Here is a 25,125-nt window from a genome sequence, read left to right as displayed (position 1 = left end):
ACTCAGTGAAACTGTGGAGCAAACGATATTTCTTCCGTAAATATTACCATATTGATTGGAATATATACAGTGAGCTTGTCCCTCAAAAAACAAAAATTATACAGTGAGCTTGTAGTAGAAGTCAGAACAGTTTCTCAACAGTCAAGCATTGAATAGTTCCCATTTTCAAAACTAATAACCGTATTAGTCTCTTTTGTTTGCTCGTAATTCCTCCCTTTGATAGTCCTACGACCATGTATGGAGTATTTTTAAAATTCTACCTCCGTCTTTTTTGTTATCTTACCCCTCTTTTGAACTCTTCTCTCAAGTTTTTTTAATGAGAGTTTTGGGCGAAGAGAGTAAAGAATCAAAATTCATAGTGAATGCTTGGTTGTGATGAGAGCTCAACATAATCCAAGTTGAACTCCACAAGAGAAATCCTCTGTAATGTCAAACGAAGTTGAAATAGTAGGAACTTCCTGAGTATGTATTGTCAAACTTTTTCAAGCCCATGAAATGGCTTTGTTTTTAGAATCTGCTTGTTCATTGCTTGACTCGAGAAAGAAAGAAAAAAAGGGTATTTTCTGTACTAAATTGTATTTTCTGCCAGCAAAACTAAATTGCAGTTTCCTATACAAATCAAAGGTTCCTTAGGACAGTATCAACAGTATTCTCCAGGCAGCAGGGACTAGCTTCCAGCTTTGCTAGCAGCCTTCTTTCCTTTCTTTTGCTTCTGTTTCAATTGACTAAGGCCTGCAGCAGTAATCTTTGAGTTTCCAACCATAGCAGCAACTAGTTCAGGATCAGTACATGCTTTCATGAGCTCCTTTTCTCGGTTGGATGCATCAGGCATGTAATTAAACAAATTCATGGCGGTTTTTGCAGCTAAACAAGCAAAAGAGGTATACATCAGATTAAAAAATTTATGTCATCATTTCAAACTGATTTATGATCTAAGAACATGTTCTAGATCCAAAAAAAAATCATTTACCGAATTACCAACTTCGTATCATTTCACTAATAACTAAATTTACCAGTGTTATCAATATCAGTCAGAGAGGGAAACTAAAGCAATTTTGGCTTGAAAGCTTCCACACCACTAGAAAAGTTAGGCTATTTAATAATTTCTAAATATACAAGATATATGAAAATCAAAAAAGTATATTTCTGTAAGGGAACCTTTCTTCCCGTGTTATTAATATCTTTATTCGCAAATTACATTTGTTAAATTAAAGGTAAATTTGTAATTATTAATCTAACCTTTGCCCGGTTTTCTTTAATTAAGCTTACCTATGCGATATTTCTAAATAATCCAACCTTTATGACCCAACTACTATTATTAAGCCTGGGTGACCGGTTACCTGCTACAAAGTTAAGGAAAATTTGTAATTATTAATACAACCTTTGCCCGATTTTCTTTAATTAAGCCTATCTATGCGATATTTCTAAATAATCCAACCTTTATGACCCAACTACTATTATTAAGCCTGAATGACCGGTTACCTGCTACAAAGTCAACGTTAAAAATGTTGACAACCTAAAGCTGGTTTCCCTCCTAAAATATTGGACACGTCATCATCACTTGCCACCTAAACAAGGATTTCATTTTTTTTCTTTTCAAAAAACCCTTAACCCTTCTCTTCTCTCTACCGTGTTTCAATTCCTCTCTCCTCCATTATTGCTGCTTCAACCACAATTGTACTGGTTCATGACATTATCAACGATTTTCTTGTGGAAATAGGTGACTTCATCCACGCGCATTCAAATTTCGTCTCCAAAATCGTACAATTGAAGGTGAACTTACGGACCTTAGCGTTTTTGTTCCTTTTTTGGTAAATTTTGAATTTTGGGCTTCCTTGATGGTCAGTTCGTAAAAACCCGAGTTGTTGCAATAATATAGTTTTTTTTGATGTTGTGGGATGTTGGATATTGTGGTCTTGTTGAAAATTTAGAAAGAAAAAAAAACCTTGAATTTGAAGAAGATCTAGATCCAACAGGCAATTGCTTTACCCCAGCCATAGCAATTGCTAATTATTTTTGATGAACTTCGAATGGACAGGTATGAGGGATCGACAATGGTGGAGAAGAGGTAGAAGAGAAATAATGGAGAGAAGTGCAGAGATGAAGCAGAAAATCGCAGAGGAGAGAGGAACCAAAATTAAAATAGCAATTAAAGAAAATAAGGGGGTGGGGGAAAATTATAATTGTTATATGCCACGTAAGGGTGAATACTGCCTATAGTAGGTTAGTAACTTGTTTGGCTTAATAATAGTAGTTGGGTCATAAAGGTTGGATTATTTAGAAATATCGCATAGGTAGGCTTAATTAAAGAAAATCGGGCAAAGGTTGGATTAATAATTACAAATTTTCCTAAATTAAAACACTTAGGGAACAAAGATATGCAGCTGTATGGAACAATTTATCCTAAAACTTCTTTTAGTTTTAAAAGAAATTGGCAAATGAACCATATTCTTGACTTTTGAAAGGCAAAAGGAATCGACTGTCAAAAGAAAATGCAACATACTCAAGATGTCCGGCCATTTTTACCTCGGAATGATTTACGTCTTCATGTAACCTGTTTAGCTACCTGAAAGATTACTCCTTGCTTTTATTTTTTCTTTCATTATAATTTTCTGTTTAGTTTTACAAATATTTTATTTTCTTTCCTTAATTTGGTTGACGGTGGGAGTGAAAGGGCTGGGCCTTCTAAAAGAGGTGAACATAACCAATCCATTAGACAATAACAAAAATACAATAGAGTGAAGATGGTCGAATACCTTTCCCTTTCTTTGCCGTGCCAGGAACTATCTTCACTCGATATTTGTACGTTTGCAATGCATTATATGGACCACAAACGGGCACAGCATACAAAAGAACATCATTAGGCAGTGGATTACCGGTCAGGTAATCTACATCATTAAGCTTCTCTTTCTCTTCTTCACCTATCTCATGTATATCATCCTCCTCCATTGCCATCTGCTCCATCTCAGAAGCAGTAATTGCCGAATCTCCATCAGGATTCTCAAGCCTGCCATTTCTATGTGCACGTGAGGCATCTTCAGGATGTTCTGGGCATTCACGAGAGAGATGACCAGCCTTCTTACACTTGTAACATATTTTCAGAGCATCTTCTGATCCTGTAGAATGAGAACACGTTAGCCAAATCTTCATCACGCAGTGGATGCCTACTTCATCATAATTCACAAGAATTATATAATTTGCACGCAGTTGCCTTATCAATTGATTGCAAAAGAGTACATGTATACGGAAATACTAGTTGATTTCTGAAACTTTTAAAATCAAGTAGTCACATAATTATTATCTAATGCATTTTAAATGCACACATCGAAAATTTTCCAGTTATGTGGTAAACCAAACTCCTTAGCAAGTGGTATGAAAGTCTGCTTATGAAAAAAATATTACAAAGAGAAACCAAAACTCAAAGGGAACTAGCAGAAAAAAAAAAAAAAAAACGGAAACAATCACCCTAACCCCAAAAACAAGAGTCATGTAAAGAGTGCTTCATATGCAGAGTTCTAAACAACTGCCAAAAACACCATATCTATGAAAGCCATACGATCAAAACACAGACACAAAAGGACGGGAAAACTTGTAAGAATCAGACACTGCTGCTCCCCAATTTCGTCACAGATTCACATCAGTAGAAATTATCGCATTCTTGTGAAAGCTTATCTCCTGCCAGGACATCGTTCTGATCTGCTCAAGTTCAAGAGATCGTTCTGATCCAGAATAGAACTGGTTTCCCTTTCCCAGTTACAAGTGAATTTCCTACTGCAGAACTAGTCTGCTCACTCCTTAGACATGATTATACAACAACCCTGTATAATATTTCGTATTTACTACGTATATAATTACTATCCACTCCCCATCACTAATTTAATCAGTGGAAGGTAATGACAAACAACTGTCTTAGGTAATTTAAGCAATAGCATGTTAGGAAATACAATCACAAACAAAGTTTTTAAGGAATCCGACATCTTTTGCAGAGATCCTAAAATAGGTATTATACGGAGTATATGACTCAAAATTCTGGATGGATGGAGTAGTTAATAAGCGGAACCGCTTCATGACCTCCTGTGTCTGCTTCCCACACTCACAAGCTTGGGAGTTTCAATGGATACCTCCCCATGACAAGAAGACAAAGCAGCTTACTTTGATGTTTGAAGTACTGGATCAATAATCCCAAGTAGAATAATATAAGGTGTGGATAGATAATTGGTCAAGGACCATTTCATATGTGCCTTTATTTTATTTTTTAACTTCTCCTCAACGACGCCATATTTACTTGAAAGGACAAGGTTTCTCTGAAGGGGAGAGCTTTTGGTGGGGTGTTGGTATTGAGTAAGATGAACACTATGATTATTATGCTCCAAAAGCGAAGGCCAACTGTGGCTATCTCACCGCATGTCTGCTTGTTACGCTGAATTCCTAGTGTCTTATTAGCATTTCTTTCTTCACTACCAGGTGGCTGTATATTTGGAGGGAGGTTGTTTGAAGTGCAAGGGCAGTCTTGGGTACTCTCCTCCACCCCTTCCCCTTTTGTCTAGATCTATTGCAGAATTGTGGGTATGGAGTGGGCAAGAAGAGGTTGCCACGGCTCAACCCTCTTATGGAGATCTACTGGTATGTGACAAGAACAGATATTGTGCATCGTTGAGAGAACCACCTTATCATGCAATTTCCTGTCGATAGGGTATCATGCAATTTCCTGTCGATAGGGTAACTTATATTTTGGCTTGTGGGCTAAAAGCACCTGATATTTCCAAGAATTACTCTAGAATTACTCCACCCGGGATCCTAAGGAACTGAATTAAAATTACAAAGGATGTTTCTGGTTGAGTACAGCAAGTCCTCCCAATTTGTTCTGCCTGTTTGCAATTTACGCATACATGTAATAAACAAAAAAAAATATTGATATAATGTAACATAGTATCAATTATCAACAGCAAATCATAGACATCAGGGTAACATCTGACTCAAATATGATTAAACCAGTATAACATACCACCATGAAGTTCCTTTCTTGTGCTTGTTGCTACTTTTTGATCTTGGGCATCATTTTCCTTTTTGTCATCCAGTGCCTTTCCAGCAGACTGAAAAATACAAGAACAGTGAATTTAAGAATAAATCAAAAGAATGATGGCATTTTATAATAAGAGACTGTTTTCTCTTCAGAAGGTGAAAAGTTGCAGCAAACAACGGCCCTAGGAACACACGGAAAAATTCCAGGATATTTCACTGAGCAACCAAACAATCAACCAGCGTTCTAGTAAAGGAATGTGATTTCTTGCTTAAACCTCAACACTCCTTATAACCTTGTTTAACATCCCATTTTTACTTCTAGCACCTCAAAGAAAGAAAATTATTGTCAGAAAGGTATGGTATGTAGAAACTGGGATGGGAGGGGAAAAAAGTAACAAGGTGATTGTGAGGCTATCAAATTTGGAGAGAGGAGGTGTCTTAAAGTAGGTAAATAATACTTCATAAGATCACAAACAAGTGTACATGATGAAGACTATGCATAAAAAGTAATCTACCAAGTAGAAATGACAGCACAAACAACTACGGCAATTAAAATTTAAAATGACCAGCAATTATAGTGCTTAACAAATAAATAACAAAAACAGGTATAAATAGGCATAAAAAGGTATCTCACACTACTTACATAAAAAGCAACAAATGGCTTTATATTTAATCAGAAACACACGGATAAATAAGTATCGAAAACAAATAGTACAACAAATAGTAAGCTTTCAGGCTCTCTGAAAATGTCACCAACATATTCCAATGATGTAAGGCTGACTTAATTTCCCATTTAAGAAAAGTATCTCTTTTTTTTTTATCACTTGAATCAAAGCTGTACAATAGAAGCGAGCTTCTTCAGGTGATGACTCCAATATACCGCACAAATTTAGGGGCGAAGTACATTAGTATCATATGATTCATATCTGTCGATTCAACTAGTACCAAAGAAATTATGCTACTCACCGCAAGTAAAGTCATGCGAATACTCCTTTCTTCCTCATCCTGATCGGCATATTTTTCTTTCATCTTTTTCAGCTTACCCCTTTTACCACGGGCAACTTTTCCACCAGCAGCGGATGAATTTTTTTTCTCAGGCTGGATGGTCGAAGAATGACCTTCATCTTCTTCTCCCTGGACATCAATGTCCTGTTCATCACCAGTTTTTTGGCCTTTCTTTAACTTCTTCCTCTCAGCTTTGGAAACATGAGGTTTCTCTTTAACAGATACCGTTTTCTCTTGAGTTTCAAATTCTTCAGACTTACTAAGCTGCAAAGTTTGTTCATAACTTCTACCAGAGACAGCTCCAGATCCAAGTTCAAGAGCTCTATCAATGAGATCTTCAAGTTCCACTGAAACAGCAGTGTTGTTCTTTCCTTTAGATTCATGTACTGAACAAGCAGAATTACTCTCAATTCCAGTTTCTTCTAGAACTTCTGCCTTGGGATAGGAGATACTGTCATCTTGAGCAGAACCATGGCTCGATAATCCTCCTAATTTAGCTGAATGGTTTTCTGTTGATGAAGGTATGCTCCTATTATTATCTTTTTCAAAATTGTGGTCTGTGGCTTCACTCTCTGAATCAGAGTTAGGTATTTCCATGTCCCCATTTTCTTGGAGAACATTTAATGCCTCATCCTCACCTCTAACTCGCCTTTCATTTAAATGCAATCCTAAAGAACTTTCGTCCACACGGAACAACATACCAAATCCCATTATCAAAGGATGGGGAGGTAGAAAATTCTTCTTTCCACGTATCATGAAACTCCCAACTGTAAGATATTCTCCTGTTGGAGCAGATTTACTTACTTGGTGAGGATAGACCCACCAAGCACTAGTAACAATTTTTGAGTCCCACGCCTTACTGAGGCAAACCTTTGGGGAAAAAAAAGAGATACTAATGAATCCCAGATTAAAATTGGCTCAAAGCATGCAAAAAACTTACTGCCAGACCAACTTACAGTATAACAACCAGCTTGGTTCAATGTCAAGGGAGGGACTGGCTGCTCTGGCTTGTGGTTCTTGATTACAGTAGTCGAGGCTCCATGCATATCAGCATGCACATACCTGTTATAGCATAATGATAGAACAGGTGCATAAATTATTTTTTAAGGACGATATCAGTGCGGTGGAAGGGATAAAATGCGAAACATGTATTGGAACACTTAAGAAAGCATTTATTCAAACAGACGTACTGTTTCTGGCCAGCGTTTTAATAGAAGCAGTTAAAAGTAAAACAAAAAAAGTTGGAAGTGGATGAAGAGGACTAAAGAAGAAGGAAGTGTTATAAAAGAGAGGAAACATGTCGAAGTGATGAAGAGTTATAAGGGAAAAAAGTAATACTTAACCCATTATTGTTTAGTACTTAAAAGACCCACAAGAATTTATATGCTTATAATAATGTGGAGGTTAACTTTTAGGATGGAGGGAGTCTTAAGAACGCGTTAGAGTAGGAGGAGAAAAGGTTAAAGTTATCACTTGTACGTAGTACATCATAAAATTCAGAGGACAAGAAAAACTTCGTGAAAGAAAGCAATACAAAGCCACTAAGGTCATGTGTAAAAATGATTTTTAGACACAATAATTATGATTATATTAGGCATTTCATAATGCAGACGTGCTCATTAATAGTGAGAGGCTGAGAGCAGTAGCCAAAACTAAATTTACGTCTTACCCTAATAAAAATAACTAAAAGATGACAGAGGCAAGGAGAAAAATAATTAAGGAAAAGATTCTATTGGGTGAAAATTTACTACATTGACATTTCACAGCTGATCACAAGCCAAAGGAGCCATTCAGGTACTGGATAAGTGAGAAGTAAACAGCCGTACTTCAGTTCACTTTTTGCCAAGTAAATCTAACTAGTGATAGAATCATAGAAATAATACTTACAAGTCCCCTTTTGACATATAACGCTTAACAACCATCTCATTTTGCTGAGCATCACGTCCACTGATAACTAAATAATTCTCGCTGCTGATGAACCAATTAAATTTCTCAAACCAATGGACTTTACGCATATGAGAAATTGTGGCGACTGCTTTTTCCTGATAATCCAAACATAATATAATTTAAAATTAAATAGACCAATACGATAAAGCAGGATGGACTGGCAACTATAACCATTTCTCAGACACCTTGGAGAGCTGGAGACGTGTCTTTCTTTCAGCAGCTTTAAAAGCCTTTTCATGAGCGGTAATAGTCTTGTCTTGTTTATTCTCTTGCTTTTTCTTCATGTCATACCACCGACGAGCATTACCATGCGCTGTGAGGGACAAATCAACTTCTACCTAGAAAATAGAAAGATAAGAAATGACAAAAAAAAAAAAAAAAAAGACTCGGACTTTCAAATAAAATTGCAAGATAATAAATGTTCATTTCTTAATAGAATTTAATCAAGCACTTAATCAGTTAATCTTGATTTTTGAAATATACATGGGAGAAGAAGAAAACTACTAACAGAAGCAATAAGTCGGGTTAAAAGTGATGTTAAAATAGACATCGAGAACCCATATGAAACTGAGTACCAGCTTTACGTAAGATGGAGGACATCAAATTAAAACATAACTTTGCACTAGGTATTTTCTGAATGAAAAACCATCACATAAAGAATTTTAAAACAGGACAAGAATCTTCTAGCATGCAAGCAATCTTGGAAAATATATTCATTTATTTCACCTTATCTGCTGGAAGTGTCTTTTCATCATCATCCATGTCATCAAGATTATTGCTCAACAGAAGTGTCATGCAGTTCTTTTCCAAATAAAGCTTGTCAATTAGACCAGCAACTGGATTCCCAGATTTTTTTTCTTGCTTCACCATACGTGCAAGATCTTCCCAATTCATACCATTCGCTAAGGCGACACGGACAGCCAATATAGCAGCATCAACATCCTCCAAGTTATATTCAATCAATTGTGCCATTTTAACAGACTGCTCAACTTCTTTTCTCAAAGTGACCACACGATTTTCCTACAGAGGTAAGCCAAAAATTCTTAGCTCCCGCAAAACACAGAACAAGATAACAACATAATCTGAATGACTGACACGGCAGATTTGACTACAGAAAATGAAATAATTAATGCAAAGAGATTTTTTAACTGCATGAAGACTTCAGAATAGATTATCAAGTACAGAGTAAATGCGCAAATTGGAGGATTTCTCATCTCTATTAATCTTAAGAGTACTTAACATCTCCTTAGTAAATTATTAAAAAAAATTCCACTGATCAAGTTCAAAATGAAATCATGAGTTGAAAGCATATAATCGGTTAGGCTTCAACAGAGAAAAGAAACCTAATAGACTCCACTTATAGTTCTTAGAACCAAGTAGATCAATATCATATATACACAACATAAGTGACGAAATCAACACAAAACTAATGAACCCAATCCCAACCACATATCCGTTTCCTGCAAACAAATGTTGCTTCATTTATTTGTGTTACATAACTTACATGTTTATGGCCATATCAGTATATTCCTTCCTGGACGTGTCCCCTCTCAGGTTTAGTCGCCCTATATTATTTTCTTAGAAATGCCACCCCTCCCCCTCCAAGCAAGAGGCTCAAGGCAGGTCAATTAGATAACTCTATCCCAAAAAGAGGCCCCATAATGAACCTTGAACCCTATTATAAGAAGTCCTATTTATAATCTTCACAAAAGGAACACAAAAAATAGAATAATAATTTTGCCCAGTACAACTGATAGTTCACAGCATTATCTGTTAGCCGAATGCAATGCAATTGTAATGGCAACTGTTAGATGTGCAAAGTAACATAAAAGGATATCAGTATTATTTAATATTTTAGAATTCGTAATAAAACATACTAGAGTTTTATGGAATCATAACTAAAATAAAGTAATACTCCCTCCGTATTTATTTAAGAGATACACTTGCCTTTTCCGACCGTATTTATTTAAGAGATACACTTGCCATTTTTAGTAACTTATCAACCCCACCATCTAATTAAATAATACATCTAATTTACCCTATGACCCACCATCCTATTAAACAAATAATTTCATAAACCCACCCCACCTCCCACCCACCAAAATGACATGGTCCCCACTTGTTTAATTATTAAAATATCTATCCAACCCCACTTGATTTATTATTTTTATTTCATTCAATTCTTCTTCTTAATACCCGTGCCCGACCAAGTGTATCTCTTAAATAAATATGGAGGGAGTATAAGAACCACACAGTAAGAAAAAGGAAATTCTTTCATAAATTAAATTCTGTGCTAAGAACCACACAGTAAGAAAAAGGAAATTCTTTCATAAATTAAATTCTGTGCTAAAAAATCAGTAAAGGTATTATACACCAAACACATAGATAGTAGTTACATGTGGCAGAGACATCTGCGCAAGCTTATGGTACGATAACTAGCTAAGAAGGTGGAGAGATAATTGGTGCAGACAACCTTTTTCATTTTAAAGGGTTAATTAGAACATGTCAATATTGTTAAAATGGTGTAGGAAGCAGCATTACACAGGTGACAACGACGAAATGAAGTGTTAAATTATGCGCATAACTGTCTTTTCTGTCTCCGATTTACTAATTTACAAACCTTCTATAAAGAACCCTGCTAAGTTAGCTTCTTCAGATTAAGAATTAGAGGACTCAACATGTATTACGGATTTTAATTGACATAATTGAGCTCCCAAAACAACCCAAGTCCTCTATTTCTTGGCCAACCTCTATTCAAAATTTTAAACAAATATAACCTTTCTGCCCCTTATCTCATCATTGAAACAGGTACATGAAACCAGCAGAAGAATCAATATCTACACATATATCCACTTCATGTTCTTTATCAGAGTACTTGTTTCATAAAAGGTAACAATATCAAATTGCTATTTTAATAACTCCGAATCTCATCATTGCCAGAAACATAACACATAACTACATAAGGGATAAAGTTTCTGGTCTCTAAAAGGTTCATTATTCCAGCTCCAGAACTAGCGTTCAAACAAAAGCCTTCACCCTATTGCAGCCCTTTCATACCAATAAAGAAATAAAAACACACAATCACAAAAGGGGTAGCCGGCAGTTCCAGAACTCCAACCATATGCAAACAGATACCAATGTTGAGACCTTTACGTAATTATGAATTTGTATAATCAGGAGTAACCTTGCAAACCAAAAATTAAACTTTGATAGGGCAAGTCAATGCCCGAGGATCATCAACGGAAAAACTAAAGAAATTTAAAAGCACATTTCTATTTCAAAAATCCCCTTGCAAATTCCTTAAGATGGATAATAAACGTAGGCCTAAAACCTCCTCAAGGTCCAAATGATGAGAAATCCCAGCAAAATGGAGTTCTAAGAAATATATAATTCCCTGAAGATTGAAGCATCCACCAAAAGTTTCATTACGCAATCAAATCACCAATATTTTTTCATTACGGATACAGGGATGCCAACTCTTTCCTACTTGATGACCGAGCAAAGAAAGGAAACACGCCAAAACTTTACACAGCGAAAATCAATCAATCAACTCTTCAATTGGCTTGATGATATCAGTATTCATGTGAGAAGATTATCTACAAAGAGAAAATGAAGTTCAGCCATTTTATGGACATCCATCCTAAATGTGAGGAAGTTATGCTGCTAGTCATATGGAATATGATTCGAATGGACATGTGGTATAGGGACGGGTATTCGGGACACTACATACAACATATTATGTATTATGAGTTTAAGAAAAAAGCTTTTCTTGTGCAATCAGGGTTGAATCTGGAACGTCCAACCTGGTTACCGACCCAAGGGTCTGCGAAGTTGATTTCTCTCTTAAAAAGCACGTGATGCACATGGATTAAAATAAAAGGCTACAATTCTTTATCTTGAAAATAGCCCTTCAGAAGAGGGGGGGAGGACATGCTCTCGTACAATAACTATCCTTGAGGATTCGGGGTCTGATTTCAGCAATAGAACATCCTTAACATGACAAGTTCTGAAAAATAAAAAGGCTCTCAACATAAACCACAAACCAATATTGCCATCTTGAAAGGTTATGTAGCATGTACAGAAAGAGATATACACCTGATCCATGCGTATTTTATCAAGCTTTTGCATTGCAGATCCTTCTTTAGCTTTTTGCTGTTGCTCGGATCTCTGACTCTCAATCTTACTATAGAATTCATCCAAAGCTGCATCAAATGTCTCAAACTTCAAACAATCCCTTGATTTGAACTGATTTAGTAAAATAGGACAATATTCATCATAAATCTGCATAAAAGAACAAAAGAGAAGTAAATGTCGCATCCAAATTCCAAATAGACTTTACAACTAGGAACATGATATTAGAATTTAAAAGAGTCAGCACATCATTCAAATGGAAGAAACTATTGAATAACCTTAATGGAACTCTCTGGCTTTATGTTACCACAGTCCTTTCCCCCTGATTTCATGGCCTGCATCAAAATGTATCCTTCAGGAACTTTACTCCCACGTATGACATCTTCAAGCCAATCCTCAAACCTGCTCACTGCTTGGCCCAAAACTTCAACTTTACCCTCATCCAGCTTGTTATCTTTAGAAACTTTCATGCTTGGTGTCAAACCGGCATCCAATATGATATGTTCAGACAGCTGAGGACCGTAACCTAAGCCCTCTCCAAGGACTATCTTCAAAGTGCGCTGTTTTGCACGAGAGCCATCATTGCCTGCCTTGTTTGTGTCAGGAACTTTGCCACCCTTTTTAGCACTTTTTTTAATTTTTGATGTGTCCAAAACTGTGCTTCCGTCATCTATGACTTTGATTTCCTCATCTTCAGCCTGATCGTATGAAGCTGCAAGAGCATCCTTCAGCTTGGAGCTGGTGCTTCGTTCAAAAGTTCGGCACAATTCAATTGGGTAACGGTGCCGTGACATGATTGCAAAACCTTTGTCATCATCTCTGTTAAATTAGTAGTAACTCAGTAACAGAACAAAGAGTCGATTGAAGTGTTTCTTTACAAGTAATAAGGATTAAATAATAATGACACCAAGGGGTGTCAGTTGTCGCTCATATACAAACAGTTGGCTAAGGGTAAAATGGACAAGCCATTGAGCTGTTGTGATTAGCATCTACAAGATCAAGAAAAGTCTAGTAACACACTGAAGCTAGAAGTTGACTCCAGCTATACAAAAGGCTCGATGTTGGGAATATGAAACCTCGACAAGGGGAAGCCATACCCTCAAAAAACCGTTGAATTTTTTCTTTCCAACTACCACCAAAATGTAGATTAAAGTGTACAAAAATATCAATTCAGGCATCTTGAACTGGAAAGGGTACACTCTCCAAACAAGTTAAGAAACATAAAGAAAGGGGGGAAAATTAAGTCGAGAAAACATTGGAAAAACATTTGAGTAGCATATCATTCATTCATTCACCACCCCTTGAACTAGAGAAGATATCTCCAAATTTTATACATAAATAGTTGTATTGCCATATAGGAGCAGCTCATTTGAAGCAGTTGTGTTGTGTTTCCTCAAGTTCTAGCAATTGAATGATGACAACTGACTGTAATTCTGCCAATCCGATTTCACAAAATTTCTCTATTGGACTTCAAGAACTATGGTAGTCACTAATGTAATTGCACCACCAAAACCTCTACCTATTATTTCATCATACAGGCTGCGTTTCACTGTCAGTCCATACACATACCACGATCTATGATATTTGAATTACAGTAAATCATGGACGAGTCACCCTTAATAGACCAACAGAATTCTTAGACACAAAAGTATTCAAGGCGAAGCAAAAAAAATATTGAAAATAGCCAAATAGGAAGGCATTTCATTAACTTTGGTAATTGACAGGATCACCCAAGAAACCAGATTTTCCAAGACAACACTTCCATTGTCTCAATTAAAAGGTTGTTTCAAACAGGATTATCATTCTAATCCTAAGATGACATCTGAAGCATAAGTACATCCCACCACCATTTGTACAAACTAAACAATCTAAAATTCTGCTTGTAAGAGGAGGATTACTGCATTCAAGATTCGTGGATGGATGGATTTCGCTAAGATTCCTGAATTCCAGGTTAAACAGCTCCATAATTTTCATAAATAGGGCGTTACACTGTTACAGTTTTCCAAATATCGAAATTCTTACAATATGCAGATAACAAAGAAGATGAATGCAAGAGTGCCTTACCTATGAGACCGGAGAAGAGTTAAGACTGTGAATTCTGAATCTGTAAGAACAATGTTCCCTTGAGCATAGAGTTCCAATATGACATAGTGTGCATGGCCACCCAATCCAAACTGGAAAACAATAATCTGGAAACATAATAAAGAGAAGAGTACTTAATCATCGACAAGATGAGAGTGGTAGGTTTATCTTGGAGACAAATTTAAGTTGCATATGACAAGTTTTCCAAATGTACATTAGGCATTTTAATGTATATTATATCACAACCATTTATTTCGGCCCCAAGCGCATGATAAAAGTTGTGCATCTCAGGGTCTCACTATTACCCAAGAAACAAATTCAGCGTAAAGACACATTAAAGCTCTGTTTGGTATGGTGTAAAACGTTTTCAGTATAAAATGATACATTAAAGCTCTGTTTGGTATGGTGTAAAACGTTTTCAGTATAAAATTATTTTCCATGGAAACCATTTTTACAAGGGAAAACACAATTCTAAACTAGCTTTCTTTTGTTTGGTTCCTTAAAAAAAAATGAGAGAAGATGGTGAAGATTGAGGGGAAGATGGGAGAGGAAGGTGAGGAGGAAAGGTGAAAAAGTGTTTCCCTCCCTTTCAAATGGAAAAGGTCTTTCCACTTTTGAGGGAGTTATGGAAAATTGTTTTCCATCCCTTGCCAAACCAAACAACGTAAAATGATTGAAAGAGGAAAAATCGTTTTCCATGAAAACGTTTTACACCCTACCAAACGGAGCCTAAACAACACTCAACCGCATACTCAGCAACTTTAATTGTGAGTTCAATGTTAAGAAATGCTTGTTTTTGTATACCTCGGCGATAAACATAGGATTACTCAACTGAACGCATATCATTCAAACACAAAAACATACTTCACTTAAATAAACCGACAAAGTCTCCTTACCCTATCGTACCCAAGCTGCCTCACATCTTCAAGCCTTTTAGTACGAATATGCTTCCTTAATTTCAAAGTAAATCCAGATGGTGTATTACTCTTATCCCTACAAAAGTTCAATTGCACACACACACACACACACACACAAAAAAAACATCAATAAAAAAGAGGAAAAAACCCTGATAAAACTTCAGCTAAAATGGCGGTGAAGGCGTCGGTCTTACCGGACATATTCGGTTGTATGCAGCCTAACACCACTTTCAATCAACAACAAAACCTTCTCACTCTCACCAGATTCTGTAATTCCACTACTATTCATCAACTTAAACATATACGTCTGCACTCAAAATCCAAGCAATTTGTTAACAAATTAACATAGTTATAGCATTTCAAATAAGGCAAAATGATTGAAAATTGAATTAGGTGTGAAAGAGATACCTTAGGAGAGATGTCGTAGACATTGGAACATCGCATGCCGATCAAGTTTCGAAGGCACTTCACTTCTGCGGCCACATCGGCCGTGTTCATTCGTACCTTCACCATTTTTGCTCTCTCTCTCTTCAGCTACTGGGATTTTGGTGCGGTGGTGCGAACAGAAGAGGGATGTCGTTTACTTGTGTGTGATGATACCGGCCGAGCGCGGTGTTTTTTCTTCTTTTTGTTGGTGGTGTGTTTGTAAACAGCCACGCCGAGGGCAGAGAGGTCTAATTCTCGGAGGTTTGCTGAAACAATAGCGGCGAGCGTACATTTGGACACTACGGGGCAAAATCGATTTTTCATCGGATTTTTCATCGGATTTTTCATGAAATGCCCTGAGGTTTGCGTTAATGCACCAAATACCCCTAATGTTTCCAGAATGCACCAAATACCCCTGAGGTTTAAAACAATAACATAAAATACCTTTAATGAGCATTTTCCGTCCATTCCGTTAAGTCTCCGTTATCGTGAATTTATTTTTTTGTCCTTACTCAACCATTATCTCTACTAATCCTAATATTAACCCTTAATTATATTATTTAAACCCCAAAAAAATTAACTACTATTATTTTTTTAAAAAAACCCAATTCCCTTTTCCTCTTTTCTTTGGATCTTCAACGGCAGCAGCACCATGGCTGCCCTTTTCTCTCCTCCTTTCCCTTGGCCTTCACTCTTAATTTCTCTCACATCCATGGAAGTTGTTCTTCATCTTCAAAATTCTAAAGCTTTTATAATCCTCTTCAGATTATTATTGATTGATGTTGTGATTTTGCCCCAATTCTTCTGAAATCAATTGAATTCAAATAATACCCAACTCTCCAAATCCCTCATAAACGATTTAATTGATATTACCCAATCACCAAAACCTGGTCTGTAGATTTGAAGGAGATGGTGGCTCTTGGGCGTTGGGGGTGGTGTCGATTCTTGGGTCACCGAATCCTTGGGGTGGTGTCGACTCTTGGGCAGCCGAACAAGAAGAAGGAGAGGACTTGAAAGTCACAGTTCTTCCCCAAATCACACCGGGAACAGAAATAGCAATGGAGGTGGAGATCGACGAGAAAGAGATCAAATCCGCCGGCGGAGAAGCTTTGACCGATGGGCGGCGAGGATTGCGTATTCACGGCTGGGAGATCGAGACTTCAAGAAGGAGAGAGAAAATCCAGCCACCGCGACCTCCGCCAGAACAAACACCTAGAGCTTATCGGAGAAGCCAATGTCGGAGAAACCAACGTCGTGGGTTCGATGATGATAGGAGACAGAAAAGATGAGATTTCGAGGGCTGATGAGGTTGATAATTGGGCCTCTATGAAGAAGCAATTTCAATGGTGAATAGTGGAAGAGGGTAGCGGTGGTGGTGATGGTGGGGGTGATTCTCATATAATGGTAATGGTGAAGAAGAGGAGAGAGACTTCCATGGGAAGAGGAAAGAATAAAGAAAAAGAAAGAGAAAGGAAGAGAAGAAAGAAAAGGGAAATAGAAAAAAAAAATTAGAGTTAAGTTAACGGAAAAGTTAACAGAATAGACGGAAAAAAGTCAATAAGGGTATTTGATGATATTGTTTTAAACCTCGGGGGTATTTGGTGCATTCTGGAAACATTAGGGGTATATGGTGCATTAACGCAAACCTCAGGGGCATTTCATGAAAAATCCGATTTTTCATTTATCGGGTAACTAGTTTGGACCGGTCTCTCAAGATATTCGAATCCTTTAACAAAAATAACTGAGTAAATACTAAATAGGTTGAAAATTATCAAATGTTAAGTAAATATGTTGAGCGATTTCCTTCAATAATGGTTTAAGATTCGTTAATTCTCAAAGTACGCTAATTTTTCACTTATTTCCCACTCTACCGTCCACGTCAAATACAATAAACCGCTATCTGAAACAACGGTTTAAAGGGGTAAACCGCTATCTGAAATAACGGCTTATGTATTTAATGAACCGCCATTTCAGGTAGCGGTTAACCCCTTGTAAAACCGCGCGGTTTTGTTTTAAAGAAAACACGCTATCTCATATAGCGGTTTATACCATTGAACCACCATCTGAGATACCGGTTTTCTTTAAAACAAAACCGCCATCTCAGATGGCGGTTCAACGCTGAACCGGGAAAAAAAATTACTTTTCTTTCTCCCTTGCTGACGTGGACGGTATGGTGGGAATTAAGTTAGGATGTAACTTGGGAATTATTGAATCTTTATGCAATATTGAAGGAAATTGCTCAAATATGTTACGGTTGCTAATAATACCTTGCAAATGAAAGAGTCTGGTATTTCATTTGTTACATAAATATATAATCTACGCATACAAAGATAAATAAATTAAAAAGTACGTAAGAAAAGAAAAAATTAAAGGGATAAAAGGAATCAAGATACAAGGAGAAAGAAAGAAAAAGAAGAAATAAATTGAAATGTTGATAGTAGGATTTAATCCTTAGACCAAAGGAAACAAGCATTTAGAACTTACAAAGGGAAGATTTGGGAATTTTGTTACTTATGAATAGTGAATTTCAAGGAATCCTCACTCATATCACTATTGACCATCATAACACTCAAAACACATGCATTTTAAAGGTTTGGGATGTAGTAAATTCCCTTGTAGTTTATATGTTTGTTTGTTCCCGTTTTCATACCATGTTCTAGGTTTTTAATTATTTCATATATTTTACCCTTTAAGCCGTGTGGACTATAATTGACTTTTTCATCTTCTGGTTACTTTTTTTTACACCATGTTTTCATTATTTTGCTAAATTATTTTGTGTTCTCTCTTCTCACTCCTCTCTCTCTCTTTGTTCTTGTTGATGTTGCTCGTCGTGCGCTTGAAGATTACCGAACCAGTTTCAATAATTGTTATAAGTGTTTAGGTTAAGCTTTTAATTTGTGCTGAATTATTTTAATTGTGAAATTAAATACGAAGTTATGCAATTAGTTATTTGTTTTTAACCTGGATTAAAGGTGAACATTCTTGTAGAATTAGGTTAATTGTGTTGGTTGAACTAAGTTAACTATGTTGGTATATAGAACTATAATTTTGGTCGAGTTGATGTGAATAGATGAATTTTGATTTTAAGTTATGATAATGGTGGGTTGGTTGGAATAGATGGTCTAAACCTCCTATCAAGTTCTAATTTCAAATTCTATGATCAACGTCAATTCCAATTCCAATTTCAATGTTTTACAAAAATCGATGATATTTTAAGTGAGCTACCTCACTTAAAGTTAATTCGAAAATAAGATGTCACATGAACACTTATTTTTCGAATTTCAATTCTTCAAAACTCAACCTTTTAAAAAAAAATCTTCAATTTCAATTTTTTATGCCTTGCATGCTTATTTAATCGCTTTCTTTCAATTCTTACTATTTTCATTCTTTTGGTTACAACTAATCCTCTAGGCGTTATAAAATTTATTTTTCATGTCCAATTTTCAGTTGTCATGTATGTTTATGCTTATGTGCATCACCTTTACATGCTTAATATAAGACCTACAAAATGGCATCATGACAAATAAGATAGTTTTTGAACATCCAGACTAGATTCCCATGTTGGATATTAACAGCCATTATTATTTTTAGTTAAAATAATAAATCAATGTAATCCTTAGAATGCATGCATGCAATGTCTTAAAATTGATAGGAAAGAAAAGTTTGCTAATTTAAACAACCTATATTAAGCAAACTAAAAACTATATAAACGTAGGTTATATTATTTGTAATAATCATCCCAAAAACAAAAGAAATATAAAGGAGAGAGAGAGAGAGAGAAAATCTTTAAAAGAATTTTTAGAGAAAAATTCTTGGGTGTAATTGGGGTGCGTATAGGTTGTGAGTTACAATAAGTGTTGTGAACACTTGTGTATTATTTATCTTTTCAGTAAAAGTTTTGCACGGTATTTAGAGATTATAACACTTATCGGATAATCAATTTGTTTGTGTGTGTTATTTTAAATATTATTGTTATTCCTACTAATCTAATTCATTAGGAAAGTTGCATAATTTTCTAACAACTGGTATCAGAGCCGAGTTGGTAAATTCTGTTCGTATCCATAGACGAATCATCAAATACGATCCAAAGAAGTTAGATTTGAGTGGGAGCAATGGGTGCAGATGAAGGAAAGATAAAACTCGAGAAATTCGATGGTGCAGATTTCGGATTTTGGAAGATGCAGATTGAAGATTACCTGTACCAGAAAAAGCTTTATGAACCTCTCTCGGAAACTAAGCCAGAGGGAATGAAAGATGAAGATTGGAATCTTCTTGACAGACAAGCCCTCGGAGTTATCCGATTAACGTTATCGCGCAATGTTGCTTTTAATATAGCAAAGGAAAAGACTACGGCAGGTCTTATGAAAGCTCTCTCAAATATGTATGAGAAGCCATCAGCCTCTAATAAAGTTCATTTAATGAGGCGGTTATTCAATTTGCGGATGACGGAAGGTGCATCGGTAGCTCAACATCTCAACGAACTTAATTCAGTCACAACTCAATTAAGTTCAGTCGAAATAGATTTTGAAGATGAAGTTCGAGCATTGATACTTTTGTCTTCATTACCAGATAGCTGGAGTGCTACAGTCACAGCTGTGAGTAGCTCGTCAGGAAGGAATAAGTTGAAATTTGACGACGTTCGTGATCTGGTTCTCAGTGAAGAGATCCGACGGAGAGAGTCGGGTGAATCATCAACCTCTTCAGTATTGCATACAGAGTCAAGAGGAAGAAATTCAACCAGAAGGAATGAACGTGGAAGATCAAGCTATCAAGGTAAATCTAGAAATTGGAGATCGAAATCAAGGACTCCCATTAATTCAACAAGCTCGAAAACTATCGAGTGTTGGAATTGTGGGAAGATTGGGCACTACAAAAATCAGTGCAAGAGTGCACCGAAAAATCAAGAAGCAAAGGTAGAAGCAAATATCACTTCTACCTTGGAAGGAGATGATGCGTTGATATGCTCTCTAGAGAGCAAGGAAGAGTCTTGGGTGTTAGACTCTGGAGCATCATTCCACGCTACTTCGAAGAAAGATTTCTTCGAGAGGTATGTCCCTGGAAACCTTGGGAAAGTATATCTTGGTGATGATCAACCTTGTGATATTGTTGGTAAAGGTGTAGTGAAGATTAAGTTAAATGGGTCAGTTTGGGAGCTGAAAGATGTCAGGCATATTCCCGACCTAAGAAAAAACTTGATCTCAGTCGGGCAGTTGGCTAGCGAAGGCTACACTACAAACTTCCAAGGTGATAATTGGAAGATTTCAAAAGGTGCAATGACAATTGCGCATGGTAAAAAGAGTGGTACTCTTTATATGACAGCAGGGGCGTGTTGTTCAGTTGCAATTGCAACGGGAAATGAAAATTCCAAATTGTGGCACCAAAGACTTGGCCACATGAGTGAGAAAGGGATGAAGCTTATGCATTCGAAAGGAAAAGTTCTAGAGTTACAGTCTGTTGAAGTAGACATGTGTGAGGAATGCATACTTGGAAAGCAGAAGAGGGTAAGCTTTCAGACTAGTGGTAGAACCCCAAAGAAAGAAAAGTTGGAGCTTGTTCGCTCCGATGTTTGGGGACCAACAACTACTTCATCCATCGGAGGAAAGCACTACTTTGTCACTTTTATTGATGATCATTCTCGAAAGGTATGGGTTTACTTTCTAAAACATAAATCTGAAGTGTTTGAAGTTTTCAAGAGATGGAAAGCTATGGTTGAAAATGAGACAGGTCTGAAAATCAAAAAGTTCAGAACTGACAATGGTGGTGAATATGAAGACACCACGTTCAAGAAGTTTTGCTATGATCATGGAATAAGTATGGAGAGAACCGTACCTGGTACACCTCAACACAATGGTGTAGCTGAGCGTATGAACCGAACGTTGACAGAAAGAGCCAGAAGCATTCGTATACAGTCTGGTTTACCGAAGCAGTTCTGGGCAGAAGCAGTCAACACAGCATCTTACTTGATCAACCGAGGACCATCAACTCCGTTAGAATACAAAATACCAGAAGAGGTATGGAGTGGAAAAGAGATAAGTTTATCTCACTTAAAGGTATTCGGTTGTGTAGCATATGTGCATATTAGTGATCAAGGCAGGAATAAGCTTGATCCTAAATCTAAGAAATGTACTTTCATTGGATATGGTGGGGATGAGTTTGGATACCGCATCTGGGATGATGAAAACAAAAAGGTGATCCGTACTAGAGATGTGATTTTCAATGAAAGAGTTATGTACAAGGATAGACACAAAACTGATGCCAGCGACTCAGTACAGAGTGGGCCGATGTTTGTTGATGAAGATTATGTCCCGGATAGTACAATGACAGAGTCAATTGTAAGGGAACCTCAACAAAATGAATCCATTGGACAAATCACTATGCCACAGTCCAACATGCCACAATCTTCTAGTCCGGTACCAGTATTGAGGAGGACTACTCGTCCACATGTGCCAAACAGAAAAATATATGAATTATCTGTTATTGACTGATGAGGGAGAGCCTGAATGCTATAATGAAGCATGTCATACCAGTGATGCTAGCAAGTGGGAGCTTGCAATGAAAGATGAGATGCAATCTTTGATCTCAAACCAGACATGGGAACTAATTGAGTTCCCCATAGGTAAGAAAGCCCTTCACAATAAATGGGTATATCGAGTGAAAAAGGAACATGATGGTTCCAAGAGATACAAAGCTCGATTAGTAGTCAAAGGATTCCAACAGAAAGAAGGAATTGACTCCAATGAGATTTTTGCACCTGTTGTGAAACTCAATACCATCAGAACAGTGTTGAGTATTGTTGCCATTGAAGATCTTCATCTTGAGCAATTAGATGTGAAGACTGCATTTCTTCATGGGGATCTGGATGAAGAGATATATATGCATCAACCAGAAGGCTTCTTAAAAAGTAAGAAAGAAAATATGGTGTGCAAACTTAAGAAAAGTTTGTATGGCCTAAAACAAGCCCCGAGACAGTGGTATAAAAAGTTTGATAGCTTTATGCACAAGGAAGATTTCCAGAAGTGCAACGCAGACCACTGTTGCTACATTAAAAGATATCAGTCCAGTTATACCATCTTACTACTTTATGTCGATGATATGTTAGTAGCAGGTCCAAATATGGATGATATTAAAAGGTTGAAGCAGCAACTGTCTAAGGAGTTTGACATGAAGGACTTAGGTCCAGCAAAGAAGATTCTTGGAATGCAAATTACAAGAGATAAGCATAAAGGTACTTTGCAATTATCTCAATCAGAGTACATCAAACGTGTTTTACAAAGATTCAATATGAGTGAATCCAAGCCAGTTAGTACACCCTTGGCAAGTCACTTTCGGTTATCCAATGATCAGTGCCCTCAGACGGAGGAAGATAAAGATTATATGGCTAAGGTTCCTTATGCATCAGCCATTGGGAGTTTGATGTATGCAATGGTTTGTACAAGACCAGATATTGGACATGCAGTGGGAGTTGTTAGCAGGTTTATGTCAAATCCAGGAAAAGTTCATTGGGAAGCAGTGAAATGGATTTTGAGGTATCTACGAGGTACCACAGAGAAGTGTTTGTACTTTGTAAAGGTGAATTAAAAGTACAAGGTTATGTAGATGCAGACTTTGGAGGTGAAGTCGACCATAGAAAGAGCACCACCGGCTATATATTCACAGTTGGAAATACAACGGTTAGTTGGATGTCGCAGTTACAGAAGATTGTTGCTTTATCCACTACAGAGGCTGAATATGTAGCAGTAACTGAAGCCAGTAAAGAGATGATATGGCTTCAAGGTTTGTTAACTGAGTTGGGATTCAAGCAGGAGAATAATGTTCTATATAGTGATAGTCAGAGTGCGATACACTTGGCAAAGAATTCAGCATTCCATTCTCGAACAAAGCATATTGGGCTTCGATATCATTTTATCCGATCTTTACTAGAGGATGAAGTGTTAAAATTGAAAAAAGTTCAAGGAACTAAGAATCCGGCAGATATGTTAACAAAGGCGGTAACTATTGACAAACTAAAGTTATGTTCCACTTTAGTTGGCATGCATGAGTAACATACGAGAAAGTTGTACTCCATGGAGTAAGGTGTGAAGACAGATTAAAATCAGTCTTCAAGTGGGAGATTGTTGGATATTAACAACCATTATTATTTTTAGTTAAAATAATAAATCAATGTAATCCTTAGAATGCATGCATGCAATGTCTTAAAATTGATAGGAAAGAAAAGTTTGCTAATTTAAACAACCTATATTAAGCAAACTAAAAACTATATAAACGTAGGTTATATTGTTTGTAATAATCATCCCAAAAATAAAAGAAATATAAAGGAGAGAGAGAGAGAGAGAAAATCTTTAAAAGAATTTTTAGAGAAAAATTCTTGGGTGTAATTGGGGTGCGTATAGGTTGTGAGTTACAATAAGTGTTGTGAACACTTGTGTATTATTTATCTTTTCAGTAAAAGTTTTGCACGGTATTTAGAGATTATAACACTTATCGGATAATCAATTTGTTTGTGTGTGTTATTTTAAATATTATTGTTATTCCTACTAATCTAATTCATTAGGAAAGTTGCATAATTTCCTAACATCCCATTAATTGGACTTAAATTCAAATCACTAATTTCTAGTATGAACTTTCTAAATCAAGCATGCTCAACACGCCTCATTAGAATCATGCTGGGATTGATGCACGAAAATGGTTCTTGTATTGAATTCATATACACTCTACTATCGGATAAGTTTGTCGTTCCCAGCCCATCATCACTATTGTGTTTCAAGTCTAACGCCTTCTCCAAGTCACTTGAATCTTCCCAAACCAGACTTAAAATAGTTTGGTGATAACTCCTTCGATCATACAATATTCTAAGATGTAGGGTACTTTCCTAAGTTCAAATTAGCATTCAAAATACAAAACTAATCATAAACTCCTAGTGGCTCGCCTTTGAGAGTTTGATTGTTAAAAATCAGGCCACCTAGCCTTCGTTTGATATAGTAACGTTTTCATGGAAAATAGATTTTCCCCTTTCAATCATTATTATAAATCAAAGTTTCAATATTTATGAATCAAAATATCATTCCTATGGATATATCATGCATGAGTCATGAATTAAAATAAGGATCATTAAATTTGTTGTTCATGAATTTAATTGCTCAATCAAGATTTAATTAGGGCTTTTATTATTAATATTTGTTTAGCAACTCGTGATAGAACTATGGGCATAACAAATTAATTTAAGTGCTAAGCTGATTCTTGGAATGTGCATGCTTTGAACAAATAAGTTCTGATGGCCATGATATGCTTTGTTTTTCTTTCTTATGTTTAATTGGAATGCTCTATGTCACGTGTTGACTATTCCGCCAACATCCCCCGACTAGTCACACGACAAGAGCCACTCAACAAGCCTTGTTTAGCCAGCACGTATACGGAGTACTATTAATATTTAGTCTAATCCGGGCGTTGCACGGAGTACTATTAATATTTAGTCTAATCCGGGCGTTGTACGGACCTAACCTAGTTTACACAATATGATGAAGACATTAAAAATATTTGATCCTGCACTGAAACAGCTTCGAACCTAGAAACTTTGTCAAGTGTGACAGTGTTCCAA

General features: G+C 36.5%; 1 protein-coding gene across 1 annotated transcript; it reads right to left on the bottom strand.

The window, feature by feature from the left end:
* Positions 1 to 369: 369 nt before the first annotated feature.
* Positions 370 to 15,820, bottom strand: LOC110793887 (uncharacterized). Its single transcript, NM_001426432.1, has 14 exons — positions 15,513 to 15,820; positions 15,299 to 15,411; positions 15,084 to 15,180; positions 14,170 to 14,294; positions 12,384 to 12,924; positions 12,070 to 12,255; positions 8,701 to 8,994; positions 8,160 to 8,312; positions 7,915 to 8,069; positions 6,984 to 7,089; positions 5,989 to 6,897; positions 5,006 to 5,093; positions 2,757 to 3,116; positions 370 to 864 (listed from the first exon to the last, which is right to left on the bottom strand). Exons 1-14 carry the CDS (start codon positions 15,615 to 15,617, stop codon positions 668 to 670), a joined length of 3,429 nt encoding a protein of 1,142 aa, NP_001413361.1. The 5' UTR covers positions 15,618 to 15,820; the 3' UTR covers positions 370 to 667.
* Positions 15,821 to 25,125: the final 9,305 nt, after the last annotated feature.

Source organism: Spinacia oleracea, chromosome 3, assembly GCF_020520425.1.
Source record: "Spinacia oleracea cultivar Varoflay chromosome 3, BTI_SOV_V1, whole genome shotgun sequence".
NCBI classification, from domain to species: domain Eukaryota; kingdom Viridiplantae; phylum Streptophyta; class Magnoliopsida; order Caryophyllales; family Amaranthaceae; genus Spinacia; species Spinacia oleracea.
The sequence above is the reverse complement of the archived record's forward strand: the minus strand, read 5'-3'. Positions and strand labels throughout refer to the sequence as shown.